Raw genomic sequence first — 17,109 nt, 5'->3', positions numbered from 1 at the left:
TGTAAAACACCAATACTTACTGACAAGAAGGTAGAGAAATCTTTTTAGATGGCATATGTGGAAATTAAGTGGAAGGAAAAACACTGAATGAGGTTATTTGATTGAGAAGGGACATCAAATCACTTGATTAGTTACCTGTTTAGTTAATAAATGCACAGAGTATTAAAACTGGTTAGTCATAGTGTCATTTTGTTTGTGTGTGTTTGGTGTTGGCTATGTAGCTTGTCTTAGATGTACGCTTATTTACTGACTGAGGCCCAGAACAGTTCTGTATTATTAGTGTGTGTGTTTTGACTGGATGAGTAATAGGTTTTCTTATCTTTGGTGATAAGTTGTTTTGTTAGTTTTCTTAGTCGTCTATAATGTTAGTAAAGTAGTAGCCATTTTATTTTTTGTTCACATCTTTCATGCTTTTGTCTCTGTTTCATGCAATGTTTAGTTGCTAAGGAAAATGTTGTAATCATATTCACATTCCAACACATTCATATCCATTTTATAAAATAATATTAAACCTTATCACATGGTAAAAGAGAGAAATAGAGAAAAAATTACCTCTGATCCATTTAAACTCACTGCTCCCAAAGCAGAGCTTCCTTCAAGGAATGTCACCCACATTCTTGATTCTACAAACCTTTAAAACAGCAACAAAAAAAATGTAAAGAAGAAAAGGCTGGCACGTATTTTTTTTTTTTTTGTTTATGGTGTCTACAGCTGCATACTTTGCAATAGCGTATCAATGTATATATTAATTTTAGTTAAGATAATAAGGTAACAACATCCAAATAAACTTTTTCACAGTGCAGTCATAGTTCAGTTGTATTGCATTCTAACCTGCAACAAATTAAATTAAGTACCACAGGTATGATTATACAGATCACTAGGAAGAGAAGAGAATTCAGACTCCCAGTCACATGAATTAGATACATTATGAGAGTACAGAGCTTTTGCACATTAACGGTAACGTTCTAGGGACTTTTACTAAAGGTCATCCAAGTACTCTCTCCTGAGTACTGTATCTTTTACAAAATTCTCTCACATATGTGAATTGAAATGAAACACTTATAAATAATATGCTATAAAAAGCAATTGCACTACAGTATCATGTACAACAGCAATCTTTGCAGGAGCAATATTTGACTCACTTACTTGCCCAGTGGAAGGAACACACCTTAAAACTGTGGAAATTTAACATGTGACCAATGGAAGAAGCTTATAACCATTTGAAAGATGTATTTACTTCAGAGCAAAGTAAAACAACTTCTGACAAAGGTAAACTTGACAGTTCTTAACATTTGTGGTAAGATTTAGGATGGAATATAAAGTAATTTTGTGGTCTCTAAACCATCTAAAAACTGTGGAAATTTAACATGTGACCAATGGAAGAAGCTTATAACCATTTGAAAGATGTATTTACTTCAGAGCAAAGTAAAACAACTTCTGACAAAGGTAAACTTGACAGTTCTTAACATTTGTGGTAAGATTTAGGCTGGAATATAAAGTAATTTTGTGGTCTCTAAACCATCTAAATTGTGTTTAAGACAGGAAATTGTTTTTGCAGACTAAGCACGAGGACTCAGTTAAAAGGAAATTAAAATGCTATGAACCACATGCCTCAACAAACAGGTGTTTGAGACTTCACATTATAGGGTTCTACACAACCTTTGTTCTTCGTTTGATTGCTACAGTCTTATAAAAGCTGACTATCTCTTGTGACGCAACATAATCTACTAGTAAAAAAAAACATACTGTATGGAATTTGGCATGGAAGATCAAATGAATAAAAGCTCAAAGAATCAACAAAATCTTTTAAGGGATTTACTGTATTTCGTAAGGTTATGAACTCTGATGTACATGATAACATATTGGAATTGACAAAAATTCTGTTAACGTCAGTGGATGAATGAAGACCTGTTGCAGAGACAAGCTGGAAGTATCATCAGTGCAACTCTGGTTTGGAAGCAATTATATGGGAATAACAGAGAAAGCTTGACATGGAATGATGCAAGTCAATCTCCCTTCACATTTGTGTGAACTCTTACATGAGGGTAGGACAGAGGTTACATTCCTTGTTTCTTGCTGGCTGTCAATGATGGCTTTCAGCCTCTGACACCTTCTTTGTGATTAGGGGGACACAGATGTTACAGTGTGGTACTGAAAATAATGTGTATGACAAGAGGTAGGAAAAGAGGATTATGCTAGAAGCCATCAGATGGGAGGATGAATGAAGGTCATTAATACAAAAATAATGACGGCATGTCACTAATAAATGAAATCAAAGCTCTGTGATTAAGTAATACAATTAATATTAAAATTTATACAATGAGAGGTCAATGATAGGCAAAAATGTGAAAGACTGATTGCTCACACTTACTCGCTAAGTAAGCATTATACAAACATACATGAAGAGATCATGCTCCACAATAGAGTACATCACAATAAAGATAAATCACTGTGACTGAAGCTATGATAATGTACTACCGGTGACAATTTTCTGCATTAAGTGAAGAAACTACACTTGACCAGATCGATGATGTAAAAAAAAAAATCAACCCTCTCACACACACATGCTTCCAATGAAAATAATTAAATAAAAAAAACAATATTTCAATCATTCCTGTTATGCGAAGTAAGAGCAAATATACTAAAGAGCGGAATGCATGTACACTTAATTCCCTAAGTGGAAAAAAAGCAGTGGCACCAGCTAAATTTCTACCGATGAACTGCACAAATGTTACGCAACACAAATGCACACAACTGCAGTACACTGAAAACAGACTGAAGGGAACTGTTCTGTTGATCTCATTAAAAAAGGTAAGACACTTTTTTAAATAATATCACTGTGTAAAAATTATATATGTTTAATGTCTGAATAATTCACTTTTGTTTAGTCACTAGGGTTTGACTCTTATGAACAAGCACACACAGCAGTCATGGGTAAACCCTACATTGCCGATACTGAGTTGTTACATACTGCTTAAATATATTCCATGACAACATAAGTATGCAGAAGTTTTCAGAGAAATGAAGTAATGAAGTAGCAGTAATCCAGGTACAATTTTACTCACCTGTACTTATGTGTGGAATGGCAAGTTAGTTAAAATAAAAAATTGTAAGAAGTCACACAGTGCCTCTGACATGTCAGAGGTGCTGCACCAAATAAAAAGCTTCAGTGTACATTACCACACACAGTTCTTTATGACACTTTCGGAACCTAATTTTCCAGTTTGCAATTAGAACATACTCCGCTTTGGCCTACTCTTTCTAACCATTTACTTTGACAGACTTATAGAAATACTTTAATAAAAAATGTATTTCTTGAAATTCAACAGCAGAACATTCAAGTACTCAAAGTACTGTAGGATTAAATGTATAAAATAAAGTATCCTTAAGCAAACATTTCCATATTTGCATATCTTCTAGATGGACTTGTCTAACCAAAGGGATTTCCCTCTTCTGTTATTTATCACCTATCAGTGCATTGTGCGGTGCTGATGAGGTTATAACAAGGCCAAAATATGCATATCCACAGCTATCCACAGCTAGTGGGGTTTGGCTTTATTGGCCTGAAACTGTCCACTGAAATGACTTAAAAAGAAAGAAGTCATGGGCATTCAGAATCGCCATATAGCTGAAACACCTGCTGTTCATAAGGGTGATTTGCATATATCCCATGTGCCTCTGATACAAGAGGTTTGAGAGGTCACTCAGTGGAAGTTCTAGCTTGGCTGGAGTTTTCATTTAGTTTTTACTGATTGTTTTTTCTGTGTGACCTTCTCACTCTTTGTTTAGTTACTTATCACCTAGTAAAACTCTTTGCAAATGCCCAGTATCATAATAGCAATATCAATGGCCCATGTCTACTTCCACTCTGGGCAAGTAATTAAAAGTTAATGCTGATTTCAACAGTCCCCATATCTTTCTTCAAAAATGCAAGAAGAAAGTACTGCTTGCTTTTAAATCATCTTTCAATATTTCTCTATAATCATAATGTTTAAAAGTCTAAGACATGCAGCCAACGTTTAGGGTGGCAGAGAGAAAGTGTCCATCTCAGAAAATGTCTATATGGTAATTCCTCACATATTAGCTCAACTAGATGTAAAAGATCCCATGCCATTTACTGAAAGAGTAAGGGAATTTTTCTAAGGCCAGACCAAATGTCCCCTGGTCAGTATGAAAACCACCACTTATCCTAAAAATAGGTCAACGGCCTGGCAGGTCTTCTAAAGAACTGTAAACAATTAGCCAAAAAACAAAGCAGTTTACAACAAGGTATAGGACCCCAGCTCCCTGTGGAACAACTTTGTTAGCACAAGCAAGACAAAAAAATGTTAAACTTTTACTAGGTAATGCAAATTCAGTAATGCAACAGAATGACCCTTCACAATAAAGTAAATTAGATCTGAGTTGTACAGACTTCTGAGCTATTGCAACATCTCTTCCTCAAAGGAAACAGAATATCCACATGATGTTTTTGAGCACAAATGGAAAATAAGTTCATATGGTACTATAAATCACAAAAACAGAAGGCCTCTGAGACATGGTGAGAAAGGCTGTTACAAAAATATCTCAGAATATCTCATGGAAATCCAAATCTTCAAAAACAGCTTACAACATAGTATCTGAATAATTAAATAATTTGTCTAGCAGCTGGTGATCTGGAAGAATTCACAGAAAGTTCAATCTGGCAGTGCTTCCAGGCAAACCCACTGCTGTTTGCTTGTTGACAACACAATTGTGGGCTTGAGCCACATCAGCCATTTTCAACTATAATCTGTGTCATATAGCAACAAGCAGAGCATAATTTCACATTTGAGTGAATAGAAAATAACAGTGTTGTGCAACACTCCTGCCGGATTAGACTTTGCACCTGGACTTGACACTGAAATCATTCCCATTACAACTGAGCAGTGCTGTGCACGGTAAACTAGGGATGAGTCTTGTATTAGATAATGGCAAGCAAGCACTCTTGTCAAGTGCCCCACCTGTCCACACTCTGGTAAACTAAATGCCTTAGACACTCAGGACCAACAGAGCTTTGCTACTGGCAGTATTGTGCACAGCCAGTAGCAAAGCTCTGTTGGTCCTTACACACTCAGGACCAACAGATTTGCTACTGGCTGTGCACAACTGATACTGCATTCTCCTGGTTGTGCAGGAAATGCACAGCTACCACAGACTGCACTAATTAGTATGTGTGCTGGTTTCCTGTTTAACATTGTGTTGTACTGCTTTATAGACCCAAGAGGTTTTACATAATTTGCAACATTGTGATGGCTCCCGAGCATACCTATCAACCTCTTAGTCTGAGAAATCTGGACAAAGCCTAAAATAATGGGGGGCAAAGGCCCCAAAACAGAGACAGATGTTAAACATTGCTCTTATAAACTCAGAAAGTTGTTAGAATAATAGGATCTGTGTTGGCATAAATTTTCTGAAGAAGATGAAGTCAGAAACTCAATGTCATTATTTACTGATTTCAATCCTCAGTGATTTGCCAGAAAATCACAAATGTTATAAGGAATAGTCAAAGAGCATGTGTCAAAAACATGGACATTCTGTGAAAATCTGGACAGTTGAGATGTATGCTCCCCAAAGCTACTGTTCTTAGGTGGTGTTGATTTTTAGTCCAAAGAAATTTTAACTTTTATTTAATGTGCTTTTATTTATATTTATTAACGGGACAGAAAACTGATGTCAAAGGACAATTTTCAGGTTCAATCCATGGTTACACTCCAGCAGATACAGACAACTCCACACACATAGTAATTAAACAGTAATCAAGCAAACCACAGAATACAAATGTTATAATACGATAAAGTTGCTTAATACATATTGTCCTTAATAGTGACCTTGTATACAGAGTCAGATTTGAAACTGCTACATTGGCTTGACAGCACAAAACTGCTGTTGTTGGGAACCTCAGCATTCAAACAAAACTCAGTTCTACTTTCTATTATACCAACTGTTACTTTTACTCTTGACTGTGCGTGGGTGTGCCTGTACTGAGTATTACTGAGATGCATGTAGTGGAACTCTGCTGTCCTGTTCTAACTCAAGGCTATATGAATTTACAGATTATACTGCTTGCAGTAAACGCTGTGTAAAGTAACAGTGACTCATTAAAATGTAGCTTCTGTTATAGTTTTTTTCTAGGTTAAATTCTACTTTTCAGCTAGTTTCTGCTTCCTGTGGTATCCATCCTATTTATTGTACCACAATGTCTACTTCTTGCTGCTGTGGGCATCATAGCCAACTTGCTTTGCCACATTATTGTTTTGTGACACCAGTACTCAGTCGCTGGAACACTGAATGCATCTGTTAAATCACACCGCACATCTACTGTTACTGTAGCAACTGACCCTATTACATTGTACTGTGACAGTTTTTTTCTTGGAACTTTTCTATACTGTCTTCTTGGACCATGGTAAAATGTTGGTGTATCACATTACATATCCGCTGTCAGTGTGGATTGAGTATGACTCCTGGTACCTCACTATTCCTTTTTCTTGGTACCCAGTTATATCTTGGCATGGTGTGACTGATGTCTTGTCTGCTACAACTGCAGACTTAATTTCTGTGAATAGTTCCTACTACATGACCTGTTGTCTGTTTTTACACTGAAGTCCTACAAACAGCTCCTATTGTACACTACCGGGTATCACACATCTGCACATAATCCATATAGCATACTGCTATGTCTCCACCTCTAGACTCTGAATATCTTTTTAATCTTGACTGACACTGTATCTTAGCTATCATGGGACCACAGCCTGCCTGCATGCATTAGTCACCTTAAGGTAGTATAACTTGCCTTATATACACTGACAGCCAGTTGTTGCTGGCATACACATAGACCATTTGTAAGAGGTGCACATATCAACTCAAACTAGATGACGACATCTCTAGAAAGAAAGTAAGCATACAGCGTTCTCTTACTCCACAACCAAGTAACACTACAATGAACCCTACAATACACAGAAATCTTGAAGAAATATCTACCAAAGCCTTGTAGGGAATACAGCAGACCTCAGCCACATATTCACACCAATATCTATACACATTCTCTTCACCAGCCATAAACACAACACCCTTAGATGTGAACCATGGAAAAGCCTACCCCAAATCTAAATCACTTATGTAGAATCCCCAAGCCTCCAAGGGCATCAGGAGGTACCACCACCCATTAGTATGCTTTAATCATATAAAACTCAGTTGTTCAATAAGGAGGCAAGCAATTAACCAGGCTAGGACAACATGATTTTCAGAGGTCTCTTAGAGCAAGGATCACAGATGCCACAGTAGCCCTTAGTTTTCTGGCTTCTAAATAAAGATATGATCTGACTGTAGCTCATGTAGGAGTGAAGAATCTTAAATGCTCCTCCCATGGGGAGATGGAGAGGCACTGCTGATGTCGCCGTGTATGACATGGCACTACTCTTTTACTTTTTTGTTAAACATTGTTATTGAATTATCCCTTGTGACATAAGCAAACATATTTGTATAAAAGTAATCAAACCATACTAACAAGTTCACATTTGCAAACATATATCACAAATATTGTTATACAATTTAAGGAACATTACATAAACTATTCAATTCCTGTCCTATCTTTTTTTTTTTAATTTAGACAAGAAACATCTTTATTAAATTATCATTTATGACATACACAATTATACTTTTATATAAATGAAAACAAACCATACTGGCATAATGCCAGCTGCAAGCATTTTACACCTCAGATCATACTGACAGAATCCTAGCTGTAAACATTATATGTCACTTATAATTTACCCAATCATTGTCAGTCAAACATTACATAGCTCATTCAAGTCTTCCTTCCTCTCCTGTATGCACTGTTCCTAAAATGCCCATTTTTTCCTATGTAATTTGTTCCTACCTTTTTTTTAAATACCCCAGTTCCAGTTGTTTTATCTTTGTTACTATATTCACTACTTCTAGTACAGTTGGTTTAGACTTCGATTTCCACTTTCTAGTAACTGTTTTTTTGGCAGCCACAATAATTAGACTCGGCAAGGCCTCAGGTAAATCCGGTTCTGTATCATAGCTCAGAAAAATAATTTCCCTAGTTACATCAATTTGCTCACCCAGTATCTCCAACACAGTAATCTGCAGGAAATCTTTAAAATCTGCCAACTCATTCAACTCCCAGGAAAACATGTTCCCAGTAACCTCTTTCCTCCCCATCACACCTCCAACATTTGCTGTCTACCTGAGGAAAAAAAATTCTGGAGTCTACTAAGGGTATAAAAATATCTATGTAAACATTTCCGAGCAAAAATCCTAACTCTTCTAGATTTTACTGCATATTTGGGAAACATACATACAGTACAATGGAAAAGTATTTGCCCCTTCCTGATTTCTTATTTTTTTGCATGTTTGTCACACTTAAATGTTTCAGATCATCAAACAAATTTAAATATTAGACAAAGATAACCCAAGTAAACACAAAATGCAGTTTTTAAGTGATGATTTTATTTATTAAGGAAAAAATATATCCAAACCTACTTGGCCCTATGTGAAAAATTAATTGCTCAATAAACCTAATAACTGGTTGTGCCACCCTTAGCAGCAACAACCACAATCAAGCATTTGCGATAACAGGCAATGAGTCTTTCACATCGCTGTTGAGGAATTTTGGCCCACTCTTCTTTGCAGAATTGTTTTAATTCAGCCATACTGGAGGGTTTCCAAGCATGAACCGCCTTTTTAAGGTCATGCCACAGCATCTCAAATGGATTTAAGTCCAGACTTTGACTAGGCCACTCCAAAAACCTTCATTTTGTTTTTTTAAGCCATTCAGAGGTGGACTTGCTGGTCTGTTTTGGATCATTGTCCTGCTGCAGAACCCAAGTGAGCTTCAGCATGAGGTCACGAACTGATGGCCGGACATTCTCCTTCAGGATTTTTTGGTAGAGAGCTGAATTCATGGTTCTATCAATCACAGCAAGTCGCCCAGGTCTAGAAGCAGCAAAGCAGCCCCAGGCCATCACACTACCACCACCATGTTTGACTGCTGGCATGATGTTCTTTTTCTGAAATGCTGTGTTACTTTTATGCCAAATGTAACGGGATGCACACCTCCCAAAAAGTTCAACTTTTGTTTCATCAGTCCACAGAATATTTTCCCAAAAGTCTTGGGGATCATCAAGATGTTGTTTGGCAAAAATGAGACAAACCTTTATGTTCTTTTTGGTCCGCAGTGGTCTTTGCCTTGGAACTCTGCCATGCATGCCATTTTTTCCCAGACTCTTTCTTATGGTTGAGTCATGAACACTGACCTTAATGGAGGTAAGTGAGGCCTGTAGTTCTCTAGATGTTGTTCTGGGTTCTTTTGTGACCTCTTGGATGAGTCGTTGCTGCTCTCTTGGGGAAATTTTTGTAGGCCGGCCACTCCTGGGAAGGTTCACCACTGTTCCATGTTTTCTCCATTTGTGCATAATGGCTCTCACTGTGGTTTGCTGGAGTCCCAAAGCTTTAGAAATGGCTTTGTAACCTTTTCCAGACTGATAAATGTCAATTACTTTGTTTCTAATCTGTTCCAGAATTTCTTTAGATCGCGGCATGATGTCTTCCTTTTTGGGATCTTTTGGCCTACTTCACTTTGCCTGACAGGTTCTATTTAAGTGATCTCTTGATTTAACAGGTCTGGCAGTAATCAGGCCTAGGTGTGGCTAGTGAAATTTAACTCAGCTTTCCCAAAAATGTGATTAACCACAGTTACGTCATGATTTAACAAGGGGGGCAGTTACTTTTTCACATGGGACCATGTAGGTTTGGATAGTTTTTTCTCTTAATAAATAAATTATCACTTAAAAACTGCATTTTGTGTTTACTTGGGTTATCTTTGTCCAATATTTAATTTTGTTTGATGATCTGAAAAATGTAAGTGTGACAAACATGCAAACAAATACGAAATCAGGAAGGGGCAATTACTTTTTCATTGTACTGTATATCCCCCACTGTTTCTTTGTGAATTGCTTATACAGTCTCTCTTCTCAATCCTTTATAACCTCCACTGATTGTTTTTATAGTTATCATGCAATATTCTATATGCTCTACAAGTTATTCCTTTTTTAACATCAGCTTCTGTTCTAGATTCTACTAAAAAATCTACCAGTGCTGGTCTTTCATTTAGGATCCCCTATTTCTTTCTCTTTGCCTTCCCTATCAAGGATTATCAGATTACAGGCAATCTCTAACCTGCAGTACAAATAAATTCTTGGCGTCTTCCTAATCTAGTATCTTTCCCTCTCAAGTTATTTGCTCTCAATACCTTGGTTCTTTTGCCAGTTTTCTCCATTATATTCCAGTCTCCTCTTGCCTACTGTCTGTTATTCCTTTTTTAACAGCAGCTTCTGTTCTACATTCTACTAAAAACTCTACTAGTGCTGGTCTTTCATTTAGGATCCCCTATTTCTTTCTCTTTGCCTATAATCTGATATCTATCCTTGACAGGGAAGGCAATCTCTAACCTGCAGTACAAATAAATTCTTGGCGTCTTCCCAATCTATTACTTTTCCTCTCGAGTTATTTGCTCTCAATACCTTGATTCTTTTGCCAGTTTTCTCCATTATATTCCAGTCCCCTCTTGCCTATTGTCTGTATCCTTAATGGCAATCACCCCTATCAGCAGAATCTCCTTTCTCCATTCCAGTGTTGGCTTAGTTCTTAGAATACTTTCTGCTACTTTATGAATATAATATTCTATATGATTATTGTTATTCTTTTTAAAGATCTACATCCCAAACCCCAGTCTCTCCTTGTTTCTTGAGCTTTCCCCTTGTTTCATCATCCTCCCTTTCCATTTGGAGTTATAGGTTTCTGCTACATACAGGAGCCTTAACTGTGTAGCTCTGAAATATCCCTTTAAATAGGGTAATCCCAATCCGCCTTGTTCTGTTAGAAGAATCAGCTTATTCCACCTGACTCTAGCCTTCTTCCCCTCTCAGAGAAAATCTTTCAGCTCTTTATTAACTGCTATCCACAGTTTCTCCTCTGCTTGATAAAAACATGTCTGACCTGTGTACAACACTAAAAACATTTTAACTGTTGTAGCTTACCATCCATAGCACTATAAACAGTTTCCAATTTCTCAGTTTTTGTATTATATTTTGTTTAGTCTCTTCCCACATATCATTAGCCCCCACACTGGAATCATTTTTAATCCATACTCCTAAATATATCATTTTATCATGTCCCCATACATTTGTTTATTGCTGAACCAATATGTGTGGGGATACATAATTTACCACTATTGCCTTTGTTTTAGATTCATTAATTTTGTATCCCAAAAAGATTTGAAACTGTCTCAAAATGTTCCACAACACTGTAATGTCCCTTTCTGGTTTTGTCAGGTATAAAATAATATCATTTGCAAATACAGCCAGCTTTTCTTGACTATCCTACCAATTATATGCTTGAATTTATGAGTCCCTTATTTTCTTTGCCAATGGCTCTAAATATAATACAAATAATCAAGGGGAAAGAGGATATCCTGTCTGGCTCCTCTGCTCAAGCTGAAATTATCAGAGAGGACCCCACCCACTTTAATTTTCACCTCCGATCCCTCATATATCCTCCTAATCAACCTCAGAATTTTATCAGGGAATGCAAATGCTTCCAAAGCTCTGCTCATAAACTCCCAGCTTACTCTGTCAAACACTTTCTCTGCATCAAGACCCATCAACAACAGCAGTATTTGCTCATATTCTGCTTCCCTCTGGATCATCAATGTTCTGTTAATGTTGTCAAATGTTTGTCTCCCCTAACCAAAACAACACTGATTCATATCTATCAATTTTGGCATCACTTTTGCCATTCTTTTAGCCATTACAGACATAAACACTTTATAATCATGCTTTAGTACTAAAATGGGCCTGTAGAAGCTGGCTCTGATGATCTTCACCCTCTTTAGGTACTACAGCTACCGCCACTTTCTTCCAGGATGGTGGTACATCTCCTCTTAAACTACTGTTAAACAAAACCCTCCAGATCTCTATCAGTTTTCTTCCCTCCTAACTTCCAAACTTCTAGAGGAATACCATCTATTCCTTGGACTTTCCTGTGGATTGGTTATACATCATTTTTATCTCATTTCCTCCTATCCTGTTAGTAACTGAGCCTCATCTACCTCTAAACTTGGCATATTTAATTATTCTGTAAACAATTTCATTTGTACCTTTTCTTGATTTTCATATTTCTCTACTTTACACAGACTTTCTCAGAATTTCCAAAATATTTCTAATACCGCTAGGGGATGTCTTGTTGCCTTTCTTGTTATAGGCTCACTAGCCTTCGCAACAGCCCCTTCTACTTTGTGTTGCCAGAGTCGTTGTGCTAAAAGTTTTTGTGCTTTAGAGTTACTATCAAAAAACAGTTGCTTAATAGCAATCTTTGAAACTCATGCATATTATGAAGGCATTCCCTTATTTTCTGTTTAGCATTCTGCAGTTGCTCCTCTTCTTGTTTTATGAGATGTCCCCTATTCTGCAATACTTTAACATTTGTCAGTCCCTCTAAATAATTCTTGTTACTTCTTAACCATATCTCCTTTCTTTTATTTCCACCCTATTTTTAACTCCACTTTAATCCCACTCCTATCTTCTCTAATAGCCTCTGAATAATTTCCACTACCCATTTCTTAAATTCCTCTCTTTTCAATAGAGAGGTGGGAAACAGCCAGTGCCTCATTTTTATATCATTGCCCTGCACTTTTATTTTTGCCATTATTGGCAGATGATCTGAAATAGTTATTGGGTACGTATCAAGATCATTAATTAAATGCACATGTTCTGGTGAAATGTAAATTCTGTCTAGCCTAGACCAGTTTTTGTACTTTGGGTAATAATACATAAATTCATTTTAAACCACTAGTACAGAATTCACATATTCCATGCCAAATATTTTCATACATTTATTCAAAGGTCTACTCGCCTTTGTTTCACTTTATTTATTTATTTATTTTACATTTGCTGACCGGACTAGTCTAGCTGGACACGTCCACTTTCAGCAGAGACCTGGGAAGAAAAGCTCCACTACAGTTACAGTCACAGTACATAATTAAAAGTAGAAAAACAAGATTTTTACATAACAGCATAGTAATAACATGATTTACAACTGTATACAAGCTATAATTCAAAAAAGAAAACTAAAGTAGAGTCATGTTTATACAGAAGAGAGCTTGCTAAGCAAGTTTAAGCTCTGCGGCAGATTAAACTAAGGTAGTGTTATTTATAAAGAAGAGCGCTTGCTAAGCGAGTTTAAGCTCAGTAGCAGATTAAGGAAAGGCAGTGTCAGTAGTAACTTTAGTAGGCTGAAATTCACATATTCCCAGAGGTTAATAGAAGATAGGATGACAGTGTTAAGAAAACTAGGCATAAAAAATGAAGGAGGAGAGTTTTAGTCAGGATTTGTGCAAGGGCATAGCCAGTGTGTTAGGAGATATTCTTTAAGTTGCTTTTTGAATACAGATGTAGAGGAGAGAGCAGAGTTCCCTGGGGAGCATGTTCCAAGACTTTCTTATAGTATTTGAGAACAGTGTGTCCCCAGCTTTATTCTTGGATTTATGCAAAGTTACTAATAACCTATTGGCTGAGCAAAGGGTTGTGAGATTTTTGTAGGGGGTGATAAGACTAGTTAGTATTGGAGTATTGGTAGGATGACATAAGATCTTGTGTGTGATAGTAAGTTGTTGAAATAGTAGTTGATTTTGGAGTTCTAGCCATCCAGGTTGTTTTAGATTCTGACAATGGTGGGTTCTAAAAGGAGAGTTTGTGGCAAATCTAGCTATGTTGTTATAGGCGAGTGCCAGTTTGCGGAGATTGCTTTTGGAAAGATTGGTATAAATGGGAGAGGCACAGAGTAGCGTGGAGATGAGATGGGTGTAGGCAATAGTAGTTCTGGCTGTGGGGATAAGGTAGGGTTTAATTCGATAAAGGGTGCCTAGCTTTCTGTTAACTGATTTTATGGTGGTATTGATGTGTATGTCAAAGGTAAGGTTATGGTCTATTATCACTCCTAAGAGTTTGGTGATTGGTTCTGGAGATATTACAGTGCCATTTTTGGATGCCACTGTAAGGTCTAATTGAGAGGACTTTATTGTAGGAATGAAGAGTAATAATTTTGTTTTTTTTTGGCGTTCAGGAGAAGGCAGCATTGTAGGAACCAACTTTCAACTTTATTAAATACATTCTGAGTAATCGATTGGAGTTCTGGTAAGGAAGTAGCAGAGCAAATTAGTGTAGAATCATCTGCATACTGTATGCAGGTAGCTTGAGGAATTGTATTATTTAGATCATTAATAAAAATGGAGAATAGGAGAGAGCCTAAGACAGAGCCCTGAGGTACACCAAGGGAAACAGGAAGGTGTGTAGAGAGTTCATTGTCCCAGAGCACAGCTTGTTATCTGTTTTCTAGGTAGGACCTAAATCAGTGTAGTGCCTGTGTATCAAGTGAGAGAGCTTTAAGTATATCCAAAAGAAGGTGATGGTTAACCATATCAAAGGCTTTTGAGGGGTCAATAAAGAGTACAGATGATAGGGAGTTGTTATTACGATTTGTGATGATACAATCAGAAAAGGATAGAAGGGCAGACGTTGTGCTGTGGAATGGTCTAAAGCCATGTTGACAGTTGGCAAGTAAATTGTCGTGGAGAAAGTGGTAGAGGAGTTGTTGGTGGATGCACTTCTCCATTATTTTTGCTAGTGGAGAGAGTAGGGCTATAGGGTGAAAGTTTGCGAGTTCAGTAGAGTCACCAGCCTTATGAAGAGGAATGATATGGGAGATTTTCCAGATAGTTGGGATAGTTCCTTCGGTGACTGTTCTGTTTATAAGTATGGAGATGGGATAGGCTAAGACTTTTGTTGATTTTTGTAGATATTCAGCTGGTACGAGGTCAGCTGAAGGGGTGCCTGGTTTAAGTCTTTAGAGAAGGGTGCAGATAAGAGATGTAGGCACAGGCTGCAGATGAAATGTGGGAGACAGGTTAGTTAAAGTGGGTGACAGGTTAGTGGTAACAGGAAGTAAAGAATTGGCTAGGGATTGGATTGCGTCAGTAAAGAAGGTATTGAAGGCATTAGCAATAAGTTTAGGATTGTCATGGGTGGAGCCTGTTGGGGTTGGTGTTTTGGAGTGGCCTGGATGCAAGAGCTTATTTATACCTACCAGAACTTTTGTGGTTTGTGCTGGTGGGTTTGTTGGAGTCGAAAGTAGAAGTTTTTCTTGTCAAGAAGTACGGATGTTTTAGTAGAATTCATCAGTTGCTTAAAATGGAGGTGGTCTATTGGATGTTTAGCAGTTCTCCATTTGGCCCAAATTTTATTTCTTAATATGATTTTTTTGTCTGGTTTCATTTGTAAGCCATGACGCAGTTTTTCTGCTATTTCTGATGGATCGAATAAGGGCATGATAGTCTAAGATTTGTAGGAATTTGGTGTTGATATATAACACTGCTTCCTCTAATGGTAGGTATTTTAGAGGTGGCCAGTCACATGCCTTAAGTTCGGTTTGGAAGCTTTCTTGATTAAAACGTTTATTAAACTGAGTAGTTCTAAATAAGTTAGAGTTAGGAATGCTGATCTTTTGTCTACATACAAAGGTTAGAGAGTGGTCACTAATGTCATCTGGAAGGGTGCCTGCTTTGTAAGACAAGGGATGGTTGTTAACAAGGATCCAATCTAAGGTGCTTTCTTTGTTATTAGGTTTATGGATTCTAGTAGGGGAGGTAATTATTTGGGAAAAGCCATAGAGGTTTATATGGGTTGTTGGGTTAGGTGAATACATATAGTCCAGTCAATACTAAAGTCACCTAGTACTATGCTTTCTTGGGGTAAGTAGAGAGCCAGCTAAGGATGTTTTCAAGGGTATTGATGTTATTTCCAGGAGGAAGGTAGGAGCATATTAAATAAATAGCTTTGAAGGTATTGATTTGTAGTTTTGCTGTAAGGATTTCAGCACTACTACTTGTAGGAAGCTGCAGATCTAAAGTAGTGACATGTAGCCCAGATATGAAAAGGATGGCTATACCCCACCCCTTCTGGTTGTGCGATCTATTCTCAAAATATTATGTCCAGGTGGGGTAATTTCATTATCCTGGGTTGTTGGTTTTAGCCAACTTTCTGCAAGGCATAGGATGTCAAAAGAATGGACATCTAGGAGTGCATGAAGGTAGGCTATTTTATTATTTATGCTACGTCCACTCAGATGTGCTATAAGGAGAGAGGTAGAGGGTCTTGGTTGGATGTAAGAAGTGGAGGGAATCGAGGTGAGGGGTTAGTGTTATCTAAATTGTTAGGGCCAGGGTTGGGGTGAATATCACCATCTTCTAGGAGGTGTAGACGAGGTCTGACTGTAATCTTTAAAGGTTTAGAGAAGACGTAAAAGATTTTCTGGATTGAAAGTAAGCAATATGAGCAAGTCTGTGATACTTAGGAAGCAAGTAGAAGGGTATTTATGTTAAGTTTATATGGTCATAGGAGGATGGCTGTGTTATTAGTGAAGTATGCTGAGAGGGGGGGTGAAGTTCAGAAATGCAGGGATGTTCATAGGCTGTAAGTATATAGGATACAGATAGAAAAGTAAGAATAGTGTAACGGATTAGTAACCTTTTGTTTTTGGAGATAGGAATAATGGCCATCTTAAGGTATAAGATGGAGATAAGTGTAGATGATAAGGAGTGGAGATGAAACAAATGTAAATAGATAGGGTATAGGATGTGAGAGGGTGAGGAGGTATGATTTATACAATGACAGAATTAATTAATGAAGGTAAGTGATATGTGATAAGTATGTAATAGGATAACGAGACGGGATTGGGGACAGGGCTACAAGGGAAGGGGTGTGGTCTAAGAGGTATAAGTGTAGGTGCACTGGGGGGTGGGTAGGCTTTGCTGGTGGGATAGGGGAGCAGAGTGAGCCCGTAGGGCGAACGGAGCGGGTAGACCCAGACAGTGAAAGGTTAGAGAGGAAAAACAATCGGTAACCAAAATCCTATCGCAGCCGCATTAAAGTATTTTGCTCATTGGCGTTACCAACCCTACAGTAAAACCAGATATGAGGTAACTAGTCTCAGGCAAGAATAAACCGGACTGTT

At 37.5% G+C, this 17,109-nt stretch overlaps 1 protein-coding gene across 1 annotated transcript in view; it reads right to left on the bottom strand.

Moving 5' to 3' along the window:
• Positions 1 to 17,109, bottom strand: part of SYNJ1 (synaptojanin 1) — a 2,168,218-nt gene that overhangs the window by 694,271 nt on the left and 1,456,838 nt on the right. Inside the window, exon 22 of the mRNA XM_044071423.1 lies at positions 553 to 631. Coding sequence (XP_043927358.1) covers positions 553 to 631 — 79 coding nt within the window. The remainder of the gene's footprint in view (positions 1 to 552; positions 632 to 17,109) is intronic.

The sequence above is a fragment of the Protopterus annectens genome, chromosome 5.part0, assembly GCF_019279795.1.
Source record: "Protopterus annectens isolate FY-2018-M chromosome 5.part0, PAN1.0, whole genome shotgun sequence".
Classification (NCBI taxonomy): Eukaryota; Metazoa; Chordata; order Ceratodontiformes; family Protopteridae; genus Protopterus; species Protopterus annectens.
The sequence above is the reverse complement of the archived record's forward strand: the minus strand, read 5'-3'. Positions and strand labels throughout refer to the sequence as shown.